General features: G+C 39.9%; 1 protein-coding gene across 7 annotated transcripts in view; it reads left to right on the plus strand.

The window, feature by feature from the left end:
- LOC111842706 (astrotactin-2-like) overlaps positions 1-19775 on the plus strand; it is a 226399-nt gene that overhangs the window by 68315 nt on the left and 138309 nt on the right. For all 7 annotated transcript variants that reach the window (XR_011984366.1, XR_011984368.1, XR_002837973.2 and 4 more), the window contains exon 3: positions 7255-7675. Coding sequence is in view for 2 of the 7 variants with exons in the window: in XM_023809608.2 (XP_023665376.1) it covers positions 7255-7675 (421 nt within the window). In the remaining 5 variants the exon portion in view is untranslated. The remainder of the gene's footprint in view (positions 1-7254; positions 7676-19775) is intronic.

Consider the following 19775-nt stretch of genomic DNA (forward strand, 5'->3'; position numbering starts at 1 on the left):
TTTGTGTTGGCCTCAGACAGATCCCTTCAGGAAGGCTCTGTCAGCTGGCGCCATTTGCCTGGATGGAAAGTAGACTGGTGGACGTCATAATGTTGAGGAGTCTCTGCTGTCTCTTCTTGCCAACGCCACCAAAACCATCTGCATGGCTGAAAAGAAAGTTCATCTCCCATCATGCACCCTGCTGTATGGGAAATAGTCAAGTCTAGGCTATTTTGATCAGGCCCAGAACATTAGCAGTGTGATGGATGAGCCGGCCATTGCCCTGAATGAGGTGTACTGTGTCTGTTTGTTGTAGGACAGCACAGTGCCTGTTAGGAAACCACAGTTTAGTTCAATTTAGTAATAAATTTCATATTTTCCAGCATCCCCAACTTTTCAGACATCAAGAGGCATATTTATAAGCACCCTTATAACAAGAAAGCACAGTTTAGCTTGATATATTGCCATATCTCATTCCTGTTACCTAACCCATGCCCCAAAATTTTGGTGAGCCAACTGACGCTAGCGTTAGGTTTTGAATGGTTATGGCCTTTGTAGACATCAAAGGAGGGTGTTTATCATAGTTCAGGGCCCCCGTATAACGGAAACCACAGGGTAACTCAGTTTAATAGGATATTTCATACTTTCCAACAGCCTTCTGTCACTGTAAGTCCCCAGATTAGGGCTAGGCAACTGTAGCTATAGGGTTAGGGTTAAAAATTTCCTAAGTGATTTTAATTTCTCATACTTTGCATTTATAATAAATATCATAAAAATTGTGTTCTATTTAAGTGCAATAGAAAAAAAAATCTAATTTCTGGAAAACAGTTTGAGCTCCTCTTCCTTACCCTAACAGCAAACTATTTGACAGGTAGAAAGGGAACTTGTAATGCTTTTAGCTGCTATTCTGTATCAGTTTTGTGATCGACAGGGTTTGTGATCAAGAAAGTATGTTTTTTGTTTGAACTCCTTGGTTTCAGGTATTCAGCAGTGTAATTTAACCAAGAATCATGATGCTATGAGATCCATTCTGATGATGTACTTCTGTGCTTTTACCGTAGCTGACACAGACATCTCACCAGTTTTACACAAATCTACAAAGGGCTTTTCTTTACTCCTAACTAAATCACCTTCCTTTACGGTAAATATTCTGATAAGTCACCTGCTCTGCAAGGAGTGTAAATATGGGAAAAGCCTCCTACTACAGAATTTATATACTGTTCTTCCTCACATTTGTTACAATTCATCATTAATTGTGTTATTTAGAAATGATAGTTTCGGTCTTGTTTTACAATAGGGCACTCCCCATCATACAGCCTATTTTAACAAGTCAAACCGTAGAATGTGGCTGAGAAAGTTAGTGCTCTTAAAACCTGACTGTGTCCCATTACGCTTGAAATGGGGCTGAGGGGCCTTACTTTCTCTGTCAAATAAGGCTGTGAGTCATTCGCTGCATAAAAGAAGTGCACTTCAGCGGCACTTTACCAGCACTCCACACAATACCCTCAATAAAAATCACCAGAGGACGTCTAGCAGAAATTAACTCCTTCTTATGGCAGTGGGACACACACCATTTAATAGGGACAGCCTGTAAATCACAGCCCAAATGGAGAGCGTTAAAGCTTTATTTTTACACAAAGGAAAACTAGGACCTCTATTTGAAATGTTTATCGTACATCGATTATACAAGAAGAGTATACAAAACATGCTTCCATCTGTCTACCATCCATAACTGCGTATCCTATTGAGGATATTTATTAAACTTTATTTTGCCCTCTATTGTAAAATTATGCACTACTGTATGTGTGTCGCGTGTATATGTGTTTATATAAATATATGTGTGTGTATGTGTATGTATACACACACATACATGCACACACACAAATATAAATACAGTGTTTTTTATCATGTTTTATATTTCTAAATTAAGAAAATCCGTCTTATTTAATGACATAGAGAAAGTCGTCCATGCGTGCATTACTCTCAGAAGAGATTACTCCAGTGCCGTACCGTCAGGATGTCAGCTAATACTGACATCGCTCTCAACCCTCTCAAGCTAATACTGAATGTCTTGCAAAGCCCATGAGTCTGAGTGGTTCTGCTGGACCTGTCTCTGACTCGGGCCGGTTGTTTTGGCAGCCACTCTGCGAGTCACGGTGGCATTCGGGGCTGTCATCAGCTCCGCGTCAGCGCCCACGGTCACGTCAGTGGCGTTTAGCGTCGGTCTAATCAGCCTCAGCTGCACACGCTTCAGCTGACTGTGCAGAAACATAAGCACAGAATGAAACTGAGAAGGTCAGCTGCAAACTCACTAGCAGCCAGCTAATGAGAGCTTCCGTTTCTCTGTTTACAGTGGATCAGTCCCTCGTAAGACAGGTTATATATGTGTGTTTATGCACAGGCTTATACTGCTATGAATAAATCCATCCTCTAACCGCTTATCTGGTCAGGCTTGCAGGAGTCCTGGAGCCAATCCCAGGCAGGACAGGGCAGAAGGCTGGAGACTCCCTGAATGGGATGATAGTCCACTGCAGGGTACAAATCATTAAAATGCTATAAGCCTTATGTTTAATATTGCAGTTATTTGTTCAAGTAGTCGTTTCGAGTATTTCCATTGGTTCCATCTCTTACCACGATCTCGCATGAATCTGAGCATTCAAATAACGCATCACCTGGATCATGAAGACACCTCACCAAGGTTATCTCCAAGGCTTGATTTGGAAACTGTCATGATGCTAGAGATAATTTGCCATCATGTGGCCTCTCTGACACATTGACTAAACATCCAGTTTATCACAATCAGAATGGAGGCCGCTGACACTGGGGGCTGCTGGGGTGGTATCTGGCTGGCTCTTTGCCTCTATTTCCCAGCTGTAATTCAGCAAGCTAGGACACGTACCAGCTACACCTCTGCTCATTATCTTCTTTGAAATCCCTCCCCACTCTATCACTCCCCCACTCCCACAGCCCTAATTTAATCACGGAATGCAGCAAATGAAAGTAAAATTTATGTCATATGGAATTGAATTAGCTAAGTAAAGCCTAACTTTGCATACAGGAAATAGAGACTCTGGGTGTATTCCAGTGTCACATTACTCCTCTACTACAGCCAGTGCAGATTTCCTTCTGTTTCTTTTCTTGCACCAGGTTGTGACGTTTCTGTTATTTTCAGCAAATGCAGACTGTGAACGTTTTCATGTGACCAAGTACAAAGACATATTTGAATGATTCTAGCCACGGAATTCACCAGCCATAAAATAGGAATGAAAAGACTAATTGATCATTAAAGCTCAAAATCCACTTGCACGCTACTCAGATCTATCTTTCAACCGCTTATCCTGGTCAGGAGGTCACTGCTGGACCTGGAGCTGGATCTTGAGCAGGCAGCACAGAGAACAAGGCTGGGGTCCCTCTGTCAGACCTGGAGCCGGACCTTGAGCAGGCAGCACAGAGAACAAGGCTGGGGTCCCTCTGTCACAGCTAATCACTTTGCAATATTTAGTGGACAGCTTGCCAAATGCAGCTATACATATCTGTTTGAATGAAAGAGTCTCACAGTTTCCCTCGGAAGTCCTGCCTTTATTGCACAGACCAGTGGCAAGCACTCTCACTCTGTTAATAGTGGCGTAGACAGAGCGAGACAATCATTTACATAACACTCACACTCAGGGCGACACATTAATAAAACATGCATTTTACAGTGGGTCGATCCACAGTATGACACTTACTATTTACAAGATAAAATATGCAGGAGGTGCATATTAACAACAGAACAACACACACTATTGGCACCGGTAACCTGCATACCGGTAACCTGCATAATTAATGTACTGACCAGCCTCACAGAGTCACAATATTTGTTTTGCAATAAGGAGCATGTGCTGCTTGGATCGGTAATAAGATTCTAATGGAAATATAAGGAGTGACACTTTTGTGTATGTTGGGCCTTATATGCTGTGCATCAAACAGCTCTCTTGATATTTAGCATTTGCTGAGAGAGAAGCTGAAATAATATACTAGCTTTGTTTTCCCACAGTGCTGCAGTGGTGCAATGGTTACCAGGGTTTGGGTCTCTACGTGTGTGGAGTTTGCATGTTCTCCTCCAGAGTTGCCAAATTGTCCATAAGTATGAATCGTCTGTGTGAGCCATCCTAGGTTTTTCCCTGCCTTATACTCGTAGCTGCTAGGTTCAGCTCCGGACCCCAGCAACCCTGCATAAGGCAAGGAAGTATACAGGATGGATGGGGTAGGTTAGGGGTGGGACCTATTGCCATCCTGAACTGTAATTTAACAAGTAAACAGTGTTTTGTTTATGCATTGTATTATATGCATTGGAATAACAAATGACCTTAAATGGTTTATGAAATGCATCCAGTGCCTGGGAGGAGGGGAGCTTGCAGGCGAGCATCTGGTGGTCGGGTCTCTGTATGTTTTGGTCACCTGGGTGAAGAGAGGAGCTGAGCTTTGAACTGATTGTTATCTGGTGGTCGGGTAGATTAGATGGCAGAGGAAAATGCCAAACTGATCTGGTAGGTCCAACATATATATATGGGTTTGCTGGGAGCATCTGGCAGAGGCCCCTCTCCAGGAGATCTCCAACTCCTACCTCCGGCAGAACTTCTCTTGCATTCCAAGGGAGGCTGGAGACATTGGTCCTGAGTGGGCCTTATTCCGTGTCTGCATTGCTGAGGCAGCTATGTAGAGCTGTGTCCGTAAGTTTGTTGATGCCTGTCGCAGTGGCAACTCCCAAAGCCGGCGGTGGACACTAGCAGTAAAGGGAGTCCTCAGTCTGAAGAAGAAGGTCTTCTGAGCTTCATTAGCTTTTGGGACCCTGGAGCTAGCTGACAGGTATTGGCTGGACGAGCGGAGTGTGCCGTTGGCAGTTGCGGAAGCAAAAGGCCATGAAAAATGACTTTCGGTCACCACTAAGAAATTCTGGCAAAGTGTCAGGTGACGTTGGAGGGTTTGCCAGTTATGCTTACAGCAGGGATGGAGTCCTGTTGACCTGGGGATATAGTCGGATGGTGGAAGGAGCACTTCGAGGACCTCCGGAATCCCTTAAAAAACTCCTCAGTGGTAAGACTCCAGGAATGGATGAGAATTCTCCCTGAGTTCTTGAAGGCTTTGCATATTGTTAGGTCTTAGCTGAGATGCCACTTCAGCCTTGCATAGGGATCAGGGACAGTGCTTCTGGATGGGCAGATGAGGGGGTGGTCCCAGTCTTTAAGAATGGGGACTGGAGGGTATGTTCCACCTTCAGAGGGATTGTACTCTCCTCCTTTTGTCCCGTTACCCACTATTGACGGCATACATCTGTCCCTTTGTCCCCATACATAACTCTTCTCCCTTTATCTCCATACCCACGCTTCCCTGTAGAACTCTCATCCAGTGTGCCTCCAGCATCCTCGCTGATCACATTTGTTGCAGTGCTGTGTTATAAAAGTGTATAAAAAGCATGATTTTTTATTGCTCTGTCATCCCTTGATACATGATATTTTTTCATTGCTCTATCATCTCTAGAGAATTAGCCTTAAACATCAGAATGCCTTTCAGTGAGAGAGAGGGAGAGAGTACAGTACTGTACTGTACAGTGATGTGAATAATGTACAATGTATTCAATGATGGTAATGTCATACTATACATAATTAATCAGTTCAATTTTACCATATATATGTACTCAAAAATCACGTTATATATAGTTCGCTATTATTCGCTATTTGTAATATATCACCTGCAGATACAGGGGGCTACTGTATATTCCCCCAGAAATTGGCCAAGGTGATGTAAATGTTGAAATACATGAAGTGAACTTCATGCAGGGTTGTTCATCGTGTTTGTCAATTATTGAAAATAGAATTGCATTTTGCAAGTACAGTAGCTTTTAATAATCAGCAGTAAAACAGTTATATGTTGATTGTCCATAACAAGCAACATGTTTATTTTCTGTGAGGCAAACTATGGTGGGCAGTGGTGCCCTGATGCTTAGGGAAGCGCACTTGTAATCGAAAGACTGCTGGTTCATATCCCTGACCAGTAGCTGAGGTACCACTGAGGTACCCTGAGCAAGGTCCCGCCCCCCAGCCCTGCTCCCCGGGCGCTGAATTAGCTGCCCTCTGCTATGGCATGACGTCACATATGGGTTAAATGCAGAGGACACATTTCGTTGTTGTGCACTGTGTGCTGTGGTGTGTTAACAATGATCACTGATCACCAAATTCTAAATAAGGTTGCTCCTTGTTGCCTTTTTCTTTTTCAGTCCAGCAGGGACAAGTGGTAGTTTTCATGTGAGTAAAATCATGTTACTACGTGAAGAAAATCACCGGCGCATTGTTGATTTACCTTAGCTGCACACAATAAGCTCTGTTAACGACAACAAATAATAATAATAATAATAACAATAGTAATACATTGTTTAATATCTTAATAGAGCTCTTTCCCAAAGGGAAAAAATGCAAAAGTTGAGATGAACCTAATTATTAATCGGATCACAGATAGTCATAACGACAGTTTGATGTTGATAATAACACCATATACAGCTGGAAAATGAACAGATTCTGTTCCGTGTCAGTTATTCCTGGGTGGTGAAAACATTTAGCAGTTAGCACCTCCCCCTCTCGACGTTTTGAATTAATAATTTCAGAATGTAGAATTGGTGGGGAGTCTAAAAATTTATGAAGTCAAAATACAGTCATGTGCTGCATAACAACGTTTCAGTAAACAACTGACTGCGTATATGATGGTGGTCCGACAACATTTCATTATAATGGAGCTAAAAAATTCCTGTTGCTAGTGATGTCATAGCTGAAACAACACAGTGCACACTACTTACTAATAAACACTTATGTTACTGGTTTATGTATTTACTATACTGTATTTTTATTGTTATTTTAAAGTGTACTCTTTCTACATATATTCATATAGTTTACTGTGTGTAGGTGTGTAGTGGGCTGTACCATCTACTGTAGGTTTGTAAAAGTATTCTCTGATGTTTGCACAACCACGAAATCACCTAGCAACGCAATCCTCAGAATGTATCCCTGTCCTTAAGCAGCGCATGACTGTATGTGTGTCCATGATGTATGTAAATATTATTATTATAATAGTGGGTTTTTCATGATGTTTGGTCTCATGTTAGAGGCATTAATAATGAAATGACTGGCACTGAATGTGCACAATGCTTTCCCTCTCCTTGCATTACCCCTTGATTTTCACTGTATTTTTGCATTTGGCTCTTGGCCAGTAGATTATAGTGAGTCTGTCTGTGCTGTTCACCAGGGAAGCCTGATCGCTCTGCTGCTGCTGGTCCTGCTCTTCGCCATGGTTCTGTACGCACGGCGGCACTGGTGTAAACGCCGTCATGTGCCCCAGAAGAGAGGGAGCACCGAGGCGACCCACGAGATCCACTACATCCCGTCTGTGCTGCTGGGGCCACAGGGTCGTGACGGCTTCCATAACAGCCGGCTGCAGCCGCCCGATCCCGTCATCAGCATGTCCATTCGGGAGACGCCCATCCTGGACGATTATGACTGTGAGGAGGACGAGCGTCTGGGCCAGAACATCGACCGGCTGCACAACCAGCTGTGCAGCCAGGCTGCTGACTACAAGGGGGAGGAAATTTACAGCACCAAAGTGACCCACACCATGGAGAGAATGTACAAGACAGAAGACAGCCATAAACGTGGACCTGATCAGAGAGGTGAGCTTCATCTCCATTCAGCATAGTCTGTCTTTTAGCAGTTTAACACAGACAGACAGACAGACCGATCTCTGCCAGTCGCTCTGTCTGTCTATATAGAAATTGATACACTTTACTTATAATAATACATTTGTTTTCAATATACAGTGGCTCCAACAATGATTCACCCCTTTGGGCTCATCCATCCAGTTCTAAATATATCTTATTTGCAGTTTCATTTAAACATTCCAGGCTCCAGGATACAGATTTTTCTTTTCCCACTTCAGTAAAGCTTCTTCTGTATGGTTTGGGTCACTGTCCATCTGGAAGATGAATCTCCCTGGCTTCTTGCAGACTGCAGCATATGTTCCTGTAAGATTTCTCTGTACCCAGCACCATTCATTTTGCTGCCTCTTTTCATGAGTTTTCAGTACATGAGACAGAGAAGGGTCCCTGTGACGATATGCTGCCAGCGTGCTTCCCCGTGTAGCGTCCGTGCTCACGATGATGCTCACTATTAGCCTGGTGCCAAACATAGGGCTTAGCACTGATGCCAAAAGTTCCATGTTAGTTTCGTCAGACCATGAAATCATCTTGGCCTCTCAGTCTCCCACGTGCCTTCTGGCATACTCCAGTTAAAGAGCTTATACTTTTTTTTTCACCCACTCTGTCCAGATTAAAGTATCCTGGTTATCGTTGTCTCCAGTTTTAGTCTTGGCAGCCTGTGACTCCTTAATAGATGCCGCGTTGGCCTGTTTGTTGCTTTTTTTAAGGATGACCTGTTTTAGATTCCGTACTGTAGACGTTCCATATCTTTCTGATAGGTTTGTAATCGCTCCACAGCATATCGAGTATCTTTGAAATTATTGCATCATTTCTCTGGTTAGTGTTTTTGACCTCTTCTTGTTTTACCTCTTGCAGTTAAATTGAATCAATTATGCTTTTTTTTCTTCTCCTTGCTGATGAAATGACGTTAAATTATTAGTTGTTTAAATAACCTGCTTCATAGTGTAATAACGTCTGTACAAATGAAAACATGGTGTGCTGAGGGTGTTTATTGCCTGAGGAATCATGTTTATATGGTGTCAAGTGGTTGGTGGATGGATGGATGATGAAGGCTAATGTGTTTTTTTTTATACATATTTTTAAGTGCCAGAAAGTTTTTTTCATGTCCAGGCATCAAGCTGGTGGCAGGATATATTATCATCACCCTTTAAACCTGTAATGATGTGTGTTATAGTTAGGGGACTTTCTGGCTGCACCTTGCACTAGTCATTCCATGTTCAATAGTGCAGTGTAAAGTACAACTTTACTTCCTCACCCGGAAAATATTGTGTTTTGTAAAACCAGATTTCCACATACAGCCACTAAATTTCATATTATGTTTTGTAAGTAGATTAGCTAATGATCAGGAAGGCAATGCATCTTATGTTAGGGAGTAAATACAGAACATGGTCAAAACACTACATGTATTATTTAGCTGTATTTATGTTTATTTTCCATTTCAGTGTACAAACAGGGTCAAACAGAAGACAAATACATTAGAAATTAGTAAACCTCCATACAGTTTTTCTTTGCAGTTGTCATTTAGAATTTGTATAGTTTCTTCATTTCAGTTCTAAGAATAATCATAATGGTTTTCAATTCATTTTTATAGATCACCAAAACTTTAAAGAATTAACCCAATTAAATAAACTGCTAGAGCAAAACAAAGTGCACCATATAAGGAATAATTTAATACTTTTCAGGATGTCAGTGGTAATCATATTATATCTTTTGTTTAATAATCCTTTACATTATGGTTGGGTTAATTCTGTAAAGTTTTGGTAATCTCTAAATCTGAATTTTATTTATCTTGGGATGTGAATTTCAGTAAATCATCTTGCATTCAGATGAAAGTTGTGGCACTGACTGTTATTTACCAGTTTTCTGCACCTTTACCACAATGTGTAAATGCATATGAGCAGTGATTCTGTAAGCTTTTGCTCTACTGAAGTCAAACCAAAGTATACGCAGTGTGTATTTTAAAACAGCAACCATCCTACTTTTCTCTTCACAATAGTTTCATTCTGGTTCAACATGGATAATGAGAAAAAACTGATGGTGAAGCTGTTCATTGGACCCGTGAAAGACTCCAGAACCCCATACTAAATGGCACATTTTTATTTAAACTTTAGACTTAATCCCAGAAAGTATTTACAGTAGGTCATGTTTGTAAGTCATTGACTTTTTAAAAGTTTTCTTAGCTCTACAAAGTGAGAGACTAAGAAACAGGGGAAAGAATGTGATGTTACAGTAAGTAACTAGGGCCTTCTGAAAGATCCCCGTTCCATATCATTAGGTGTATCAGTGGTGGAGCTGTTGCCAGGTTTCAAGTTCAAATGCGTGTTTCCTCTGCGTTAGGGCAGGACATAATAAACGATAACAACTTACCTTCGTATAAAAAAGTAAACGGTGAGAAACTTCGATAGACTGTAAATAATGAACACTGCTTCAAAGTACATATCAACCAATCACGTCACAGAAAAGAATGTCATTCCAACCAGTCATATAGTATGCCCAACATACAGGCACGGTTGATAGAGTTAGTGGAGCACGGCCCATGCTTATGTATTGATTATATTATGGAAGAAATGTCAGTGAAGAAAGCAGTGACTCAACACCCACAGCATCTTTTACTGATGTATTGTGGATAAACATGGTAAAAAACGTTGGTGGTGTGGCAGTAGGCTTGCTTTGGCTATTTAAAGTCCGACTCGTAACAAACTGGTTCTGTGTACTGTAAACTCTTCCAAAAACTTGTGCGAACAAAAATGTAAATACTGCAAACTCATGTAAATACTGCATAACTGGAAATACTGCATAACTGGAAATACTGCCATGCCTGAAGCAGTGCCATTCAACAGAACATGGAGAAGCACTTACATTCACCAGCGGTCAACACCCTGGTGAATTCTGACGGACGATTTAATCAAAATGCAATATTTACCATGGACATGGTATTTAAATACTCTCCCCCCCCCCCCCCCCCCTCAATCAAAACATTTTGAGACGGACACAGATGAGTCTCGCCAAGGGAATATCTGTTAGTTTAGGTTGAAGATCCCTGTCAAAGACACAAACAGCTGTGGTTTTCACTTTCAGTCTGAAGAAATACGAGAGCCCCCAGGTCCTGATGATAAAATTTACCAAGTTCGATGGCATATTATGAGACAAATCATGTCCCATTTTGGTTCAAAATGGTACCAAGCATTTTACTTTTCACAATGGGGTGATCCCCTTATAACAGGAGGGATGACATCTGTACCTGCAATTTCAGATCCACGCCCCCCTTTGTAACAAGCAGAGAAAAAGCTGGGCAATAAACCATGCTGTTTTTGCATGATTTCTTTATTCATTTGCTGTCTTTTTCATGCTCTGAATCTGTTTAAAGGGGATCCTTTTCTTAAATTTAAGAAAAATGTAGCCTCAAATTAAAGAACTGAAATGAAAAGTATATTGTAATAAAATTGTTGCCCTAGCCTGGGTGCTGCTGTATACCCTACTCTGGGTGCTGCTGTATACCCTACTCTGGGTGCTGCTGTATACCCTACTCTGGGTGCTGCTGTATACCCTACTCTGGGTGCTGCTGTATACCCTACTCTGGGTGCTGCTGTATACCCTACTCTGGGTGCTGCTGTATACCAGGCTGGTATCACATGTTTATTTCAGGATGCATGTGAGGGACAGTTTAGTTTTCAGTGATGTCATATTACCTCCACAGAGAGAAAATGAATGGAATTTCTACTCTTCTGTACTGCTATGCATTTCTCTTTCTGTGTGCATGACAAATGGCAATAGTGAAAGAAGTGTCACGCCTGCATTCTCCACGCGTGAAAATTGTGAAGTTTCCCCAGGCGCTGCATGTTTAACCTGCAACGCGAGTCTGGTATTTACCTGCTCCTTTTCTGAAACTTGTCGAAGGGAAAGTTTGTGTGTTCTTGCAAGTGATGTGTCCCTGCAGAGCAGAAATGCAATGAGAGCAAATGGATGCCATCCACTCCGCTTCCAGTTCCTTTGATCTCGTTGTATCGCGGCTGATGGTGTCTTAAAACAATACTACATACTAAAGTCGTACCTTGCAGCACACAAAATAGGCTTACAGCACACATTTTTGAGTTTTCCTTGTATTCTAGCATTCAGTCTGAACATAAAGCATAAGCCATTCAGCCATGGTTTTTCTAAAACATTTCTGAGTTTTATGTTGTTTTAGTCTATTTGGGTCCTAATTATTTCTGGCATGTTACACAGGAATACAGGAGCTACACTAACCACAATAACTCTTTGCTGCTGCCTTTGTCAAAGGGTCCATGTTTATGACAATTGTTCGTGTTCTGCTAACATTCCTTGCGGCACATTCTCTGATGAATAGGATAGAAAAATGTCACCAACTGCACCATAAATATAAGGAAGCAGCTGCCTTGAAGACTAAAAATAATTCTGTTTTTTCTTCACTCTTGATGACTTTACTGTACAAGTATTCTGTGTTATGACTACAAGAAGATTTTTCTTTATTAATCTGATACATTTTACAGTTTAACCAAGCTAAAATTTGACTAGAAAAAGGCGCCGTTAATTTGAATGTGGGATCAATTGTGAGTTTCCATCATAGTTCTTCAAATTATGTATTTCATTATGCGCACTGAATGTTATGCATATTTAAAAATAGAGTACTGTTAAAAACACTTTAATCCATGGCTTTAATCCATGGTATGGGCTTTGTTTTATTGTCATGACTGTGTTAAGTTGCATGTGAGGAAAATCTTTGCCAGCAACAAAGATAATATAGATGGTTCTACCATGTCCTAGTTATATTTATAAAGTGATAAATTTATAAATCACCAAACACAAGACAGACATGAAATGCAGCGCATATCAGACACAGAATACGGGGGATGAAGGCAAGAAATCTCAAATCTGTACTATTTTAAGTAGTCTTAGGCTGTGGGATTGTGTCAGCTCCCACTATCAATAAAACAAGATGTGTCTTATTTATTTAGCAACACATATGAAGCATGGCAATTATGCTAATTCAGTTTGTAGAATTAAATTATTTATTATTCTTCGTTTCAGTTATACAAATAGATTATGTTTATTAATGTTTAAGATAGTTTAGCATTTAATAAATTAAACAGTTGAAAATGTGCTGAACTGAGTAATTCTTAACTTTTTGGTTGCTGTTGAATTTCAACTAGAGCGTTTCACTTTAGGCAAATACAGATGTATACGTCATTTGTTGTATCACATGCACATTGTCTGCCTCCTGATTGAATTAACAAACGTATTTAATCCTGTTTAATATCTAACAATATGGGGAACATTTATCATCATCCTTAAAAATTAAAAATAGGTTTTAGTCTAGGACATAGCTGTCAAGTCTCCCGTTTTGGCCGGGAAACTACCGTATTTTACCCCTCTTTCCCCAAATCTCCTGTATTATAATATCATAAAAAAAAAAAAATTCCTCTCCCTCTCCAAACTGAGCTGCCAGTAGCCTCGCGAGAACTGCCACCTGCAGTAGCCTGCAGGTCGTTTACAACATTAACCAGGTCATAAATGCGGAGGTTAAAATGGCAATGCTGTGTGCGAAGAACAACGTTACTTTCACCTTCTGTGACGACTTCAACAAGGATACAAAGTCTGCAACAAATCTGTATAATAAGTCATTAGTGAATGCCAGAGAGCCACAGGAGTGAACATGAGAAATTAAAAGAAAATGTGTAATGAAAATAAAATGTAAATGACAAGTGGTTATTTTAGATTTCTTGTACACCTGTCTTAAAATGTAAGGGATACTGGAGCTTGGTTGGGGTGGTGGGGTGGCTCGCGGTGGGTGCCGGAAAATTTCCCTTATTTTCAAATCCAAAACTTGACAGGTATGGTCTAGGAATGAAAAAATAAAATAAAAATTAATGTATATCAATGTCAGTGTTATGGAAAGTGTTTTCTGAAAAACACCACATCACTATGGCCCATTCACTGATTGCATTAGTGTGATTGTAATTAGCAGTTATCATCTGTCTGTCTGTCTTTGTAAATAGCCACATTGCCTATCAGTGTGCCACATATGACACCCATTTCCTCAAGTCAGATTGTCACAGTGGCACTTTAAAAATGTATGATTTCATATTTTATGCTCTTAGTGATGCTGTTCTTCCAAGATTGCAAAATGAAACAATTTTCTGAAGCATGCAGTGCACCTGTGCGACTTGCAAATACAGCCCTATTGTTTTATTTTCTCTTTTAACCATCATTGCATATTGCGTGAAACACCTGGAGAGAGTGAGAATTGGTGTGTTTGGAATAGGTTTATATTAATTTCTGGGGACTAAATGTCCCCCACAATGTAATGAAAACCTGTTATTTTGACATTTTTCGGGTCCCCACAAAGATCTGTGAATGCAATCAAAAAACAAAAATTGCCAAAAGTCTTGTATTTTGTTGGGTTACTTATGGTTAATGTTAGGGCTGGGTAGGGTTAAGGTCCTCATGTTGAGATTAGAGTTTTCACCATAGAAATGAATGGAGAGCCCCCATATAGATATAATTATAAACCTGTTTGTGTGTTTGTGTGTGTGTGTGTGTGTATGTGTGTGTGTATGTGTAAGCGAGATATGGTGCCTTCCCAACGCAGGAATACCGTACCAGCGCTAACGTAGTTACGTGGAAGTGCACAGGAAAGAGACAGGAGTAGCCGTGCAAAAATTGAGCAGATGGAATTATTTTTGTGCCTCAGTAACATTTAATAGATCAATACTGTTTTACTCGAGTCTCCATATATTGCCGGTGCTAGTAGTGAAACTTGGTGGAATAATGTTACATAGTTTAATTATTTTTTTTCTGTAGAAAATGAAAGATTGATCTGCTGGCTAGATTTATTAATGAATTATAAACATGTCATATAAATAAAAGTAAAAGGCTATGTCCCATTATGATCGCAATCAATTGCCCCACTAACTAATAAATAACTAACAAAATGACTTGTTCACCATTCATTGTTTTGAGATGGTGGTGTACTTTCCTATGAAATTACGTGTGAAGATTAACCTACAGCTTTTTGCATCTCCCATGCTTGTTTATCATAAAGGGCTGTATTATTCCAAACCAGTTCCTATTTACTGACACTAAAAACACATGCATCTACCCCGTTAAGTATAGAATGGTTACCAATTAGGTGAATGTCATGGTCTGGTAGTTTCTCTGGGGACCCCTGGCCTAATGTATGTAGTGTATGTATGTGTATGTATGTGTATGTAGTGTATGTATGTGTATGTATGTGTATGTATGTGTATGTAGTGTATGTAGTGTATGTATGTGTATGTAGTGTATGTATGTGTATGTAGTGTATGTAGTGTATGCATGTGTATGTAGTGTATGTATGTGTATGTATGTGTATGTATGTGTATGTATGTGTATGTAGTGTATGTATGTATATGTAGTGTATGTATGTGTATGTAGTGTATGTATGTGTATGTAGTGTATGTCGTGTATGCATGTGTATGTAGTGTATGTAGTGTATGTATGTGTATGTATGTGTATGTAGTGTATGTAGTGTATGTAGTGTATGCATGTGTATGTAGTGTATGTCGTGTATGCATGTGTATGCATGTGTATGTAGTGTATGTATGTGTATGTATGTGTATGTATGTGTATGTAGTGTATGTATGTGTATGTAGTGTATGTAGTGTATGTATGTGTATGTAGTGTATGTATGTGTATGTAGTGTATGTCGTGTATGCATGTGTATGTAGTGTATGTAGTGTATGTAGTGTATGTATGTGTATGTATGTGTATGTAGTGTATGTAGTGTATGTAGTGTATGTCGTGTATGCATGTGTATGCATGTGTATGTAGTGTATGTATGTGTATGTATGTGTATGTATGTGTATGAAAATACCGAATGGTTTGGAATTCAAAACTGAGTGTTTCACGATCCACCCGGAAACATGCTATGCATTCAGTGTTAGTTGAAGTAGATACAGTAAAGATGAGGTTGTCACTGTCTGTCACACTCTCCCAAGAACATGCACTGCGGTTCAGGATTGCCGGAACACACTACTTCCTTTAAATCTATTTTTTCCACTCACTTTTTGGACTTAAGTGCATGACAGAGTAGACCCTATATGTTTTATGTCATGGACAGCCTGTACTGAACTGTTAGCCTTCAGTGTAAGACATTTAGTTTTCTTTAGCATAATTAAATAATAATAAAATAAAATTTTCAATTAATGACCGCAATATTAGATAAGTAGTTGCAGTACATGACACAAGTTTTTGTAAGTTCTCTTTTTTCGTCTGTATGGCTACAAAAAAATAAATTCTCCCATGGATGTCAAACAGAGCACAGCAGGCATCAACTCATCAAACAGCCCTTAATCCTAACATTTGTGTGACATGCTGCCATTATTTGAAATCATGCTTGTTTATTTCAATGGGGGTCAAGTCTGTCTGGTGAACTTTTCCTACTTGTTTCGGCCTTAGCCGATCAAACTATCCAGCAATTTGTAAAAGCCGTACTCCAGAATGTTCCCATTTACAATCATGATGTTACAAGGTGAATTATAACATTGGGAGATAATTTGTATAGAAGGGAAGCACTGGGAACACTGGGAAGCACTTGTATAGAAGACAGATGAAGGATTTAACAAGAGATAGATGGAGTGATTAACAGGAGGGCAGGAACAAGAGGTAAGACAAGTGATTAACAAGTGTGGCTCATTAGGGCCACGCTAGGAAGGAAGCAGGAGGTGGGCAGGGCGTGGGCAGGGGGTGACACATTTTCTGTCATGTTTATATATTGCCAGTATTTTTTATTATTACAACTAAAGCCAAGTGCTCAAACATGCATTACGTATAATGTTTCAGTGTTTCTGAAATGATTTCTGTTACCTAAATATCATTTTAATAGGAACCAAATAAACACGGGTAAGCGAGGGGGCAGCCTTACAATAATGGAAAATAAAACCAGGGAAAGACTTACTCAGTCTGTTCCATGCGTGAATGGTGTATTGCACCGCCTCCCAAGTATTGAAGTATGGTGACTGTACTTCCTCAGTATGCACACTCTGCAGGGTCTGCTGCTGCTTAGTATGGCCCACGGGTCTGTACATGACTGCCAAGTGAATGGGGGAGTTCTGAAAGCCTCCACTTTAAGATCTCTACAAAATTTTCATGGGACCTCGTTCACCATGCGGAAGTCAAATATTCAGTGGTAATTATGGAAGATGGACGGCGAGATCTGTGGTCACCTTGACCCCTAACCGTAATTCTAAAGGTGTTTTTTTCTTTTCTTTAAAAAGACATTCTGTCTTTTTTCAGTGTTCATGGCTTTAAGACAGTACCAGGCCTGCTGATTGTAAGTTCATTATCTCATTCTCTCTGTGGAAATCTCAAGTTCTCTTTGAGCAGGACTCTTGAGGTAGAATTAAGCTGGATCAATAGCTTTTAACACTGTCAGCTGTAATTGGTGAATTATGCCCTTTTTTCTCCATTTCCAGCATTATTCTGGCATCTCTTGACATAGTACTCTCGGAATGGCCAATAAGAAGTAGTTTAGATTCTTAGCGAGGCTGAGAATCTAAAAATAAAAGAAACAATTTATAACTGTATCGGTCTAGTATACATGTATCTATAATTATGGGATAGGTCGTTGTTTTGTGGATTTTGTAAGCTGATGTTACATGAACTTCTTTTTGTGGTATTGCTGCCAGTCAGGTTTTCCATAAGCCTGAAAGTCACAACATTCATCTTGTTGGATGTAGCACTATGAGCAATTTAGAGACCAATTAAGCGCAATAGTGCTTTTGAAATGTGGGAGCAAAAAGGACTAAAGATCTTACCTGAACTTTGATAACCACAGACTATTACGTTTACTGAAGGTGTAAAATTACATTGTACGGACAAAAGTATTGGTACCCGCCTCATAATCATTGAATTCAGGTGTTTCATTCAGACTACAGGTATATAAAATCAAACCATGAAGTGAGGTTTGCAAACATTTGTCAGTTCATGAAATTTCTTCCCTGCTAGATATTCCAAAGTCAACTGTAAGTGGTATTATTACAAAGTGGAAGCATTTGGGAACAACAGAAACTCAACCAAGTAACAGAGTGGGGTCGTCAAGTGCTGAGGTGAGGAGAGATAATGGTATGAGGTTGTTTTTCAGGGGTTGGGCTAGACCCCCTAGTTCCAGTGAAGAGAACTCTTAATGCTACAGCATTCTTAGACATTTTGGACAAATCTATGCTTCAAACTTTGTGGGAACTTTGTGTTTTTCTGTTCTAGCATGACTGTACCTCAGTGGACAAAGCAAGGTCTATAAAGACATGGTTGGTGTGGAAGAACTTGACTGGCCCGCACAGAACCCTGACCTTATCCCCATCGAACACCTTGGGGATTAACTAGGACGGAGATTGCAAGTCAGGCCTTCAGATACAACATCAGTGCCTGACCTCACAAATGCTTAGGGGATTCTAGATGAATTCTCAGACACACCCCAAGATCGTGTGGAAAGCCTTCCCAGAAGAGTGGCAGCTGTTATAGCTGCAATGGGGGGACCAACTCCATATTGATGCCTATGTATTTAGAATGGGATGTCATAAAAGTTCCTGTGGGTGTAATGGCCAAGTGTAATATCTTTGTACTTATGGTGTATCAGACAATTCACCCATATTATTGCATATTTATGTTGAGTAAGTATGTTAAGGTTGAGTTGATGCAGAAATACTTGAATTTTAGTACTGATGACCACATATTTAACTTCTTTAACACACATCTTTATCTCGGTTTATGATTCTTCTCTTTGGAATCAATTTCATTTTATCTAAATATCTAGGCTAGTGCAATATAAACTGTCCGCTTACTTGCCACGGAGGCATGCAATCATCATAAATTTGTTTCAAAATATAGAGTTTTACTAGGTTGCTATGGAAAAAATGTCTTTAAACTGAAACCTTAAAATAACTTCTGATGAAGATCTATCTATACACAAAAGGTAACTAATTTAAATTAATAAACTTCTGCTCTGTGTTCTCACTATGCAGATGGCACAGTCCCCTTAAGCCCTACACAGTAAAGTTATTTTAGTTTAATCAAATTCCTGTTTTATTGATTCGATGATACAGCTAACAAATCCTTTACACTAATCTCAAAAAGGAGATTGGTAAAAAAAATACCCAAGACAGCATCTCCGAAGTGCCAAATTATCTAAAATGGATAAATGTCCCTAAATTCGTGATAAATCATGTTAAATTTTATCCCAGCTTTCTGCAAATCCTCAAACTCTACATGAGCAGCTGAAACCCTACATCAGCATCTCAAAGTGCTGTCTGTTTTTGCATCAAAGCAGTGGGACAGTCTTTTCATTGCTTACTACTTTTATTTTTAAACTTTCTTCTATCCAGTTTGTCACCTCTGACTTTAGTCATAGATCAAACATGGCTAAGGCATAAATCTAATGTGTTTAGCTGAAACACCAAGGCCAAGAATGCTGATTAAGTCAAATAAATGAAATAAAAGAGCAAAATCTATTTTCTGTTCTCTGTTTTATCATCATTTGCATTTTCTAAATGTGGGAATGTCTAGTGAGAGTTTAAAGTATTCGGATTGGGCAGACGGATTAAATAGCATGAAGCACACTATAAATACTAATGAGCACGTCGCATACTGTACATAAATGAGAAAGGAAACAGATGATGTATATTCACTTGGTCATGTTATGGCACTGAGGCAAGCTTTCAGTAGGTTAGTTACAGTATTTCCTGCATTTCTTGAATTAATTTGCTTGAAGCTGGTGACTTGGTGCTGCATTAAAACAAACAGGCTACGCACATGTACAGTAACAAATAAACGTTCACTCATCAGTTTTCCATACCCGCCTGTCCTATGCAGGGTCCGGGGATCCGGGGCCTGTCCTGGAGGGGCACTAGCCCATCACATACACATACCACATTATTCACACATACATGCATACCTACAGGCAGTTGGGCAACTCCAATTCACCTTAGCATGTTTTTGGACTGTGTGGGGACACAGGATAACCCAGAGGAAATCCCATGACACTACGGGGAGAGCATGCAAACTC

Source organism: Paramormyrops kingsleyae, chromosome 2 (assembly GCF_048594095.1).
Source record: "Paramormyrops kingsleyae isolate MSU_618 chromosome 2, PKINGS_0.4, whole genome shotgun sequence".
Lineage (NCBI taxonomy): Eukaryota > Metazoa > Chordata > Actinopteri > Osteoglossiformes > Mormyridae > Paramormyrops > Paramormyrops kingsleyae.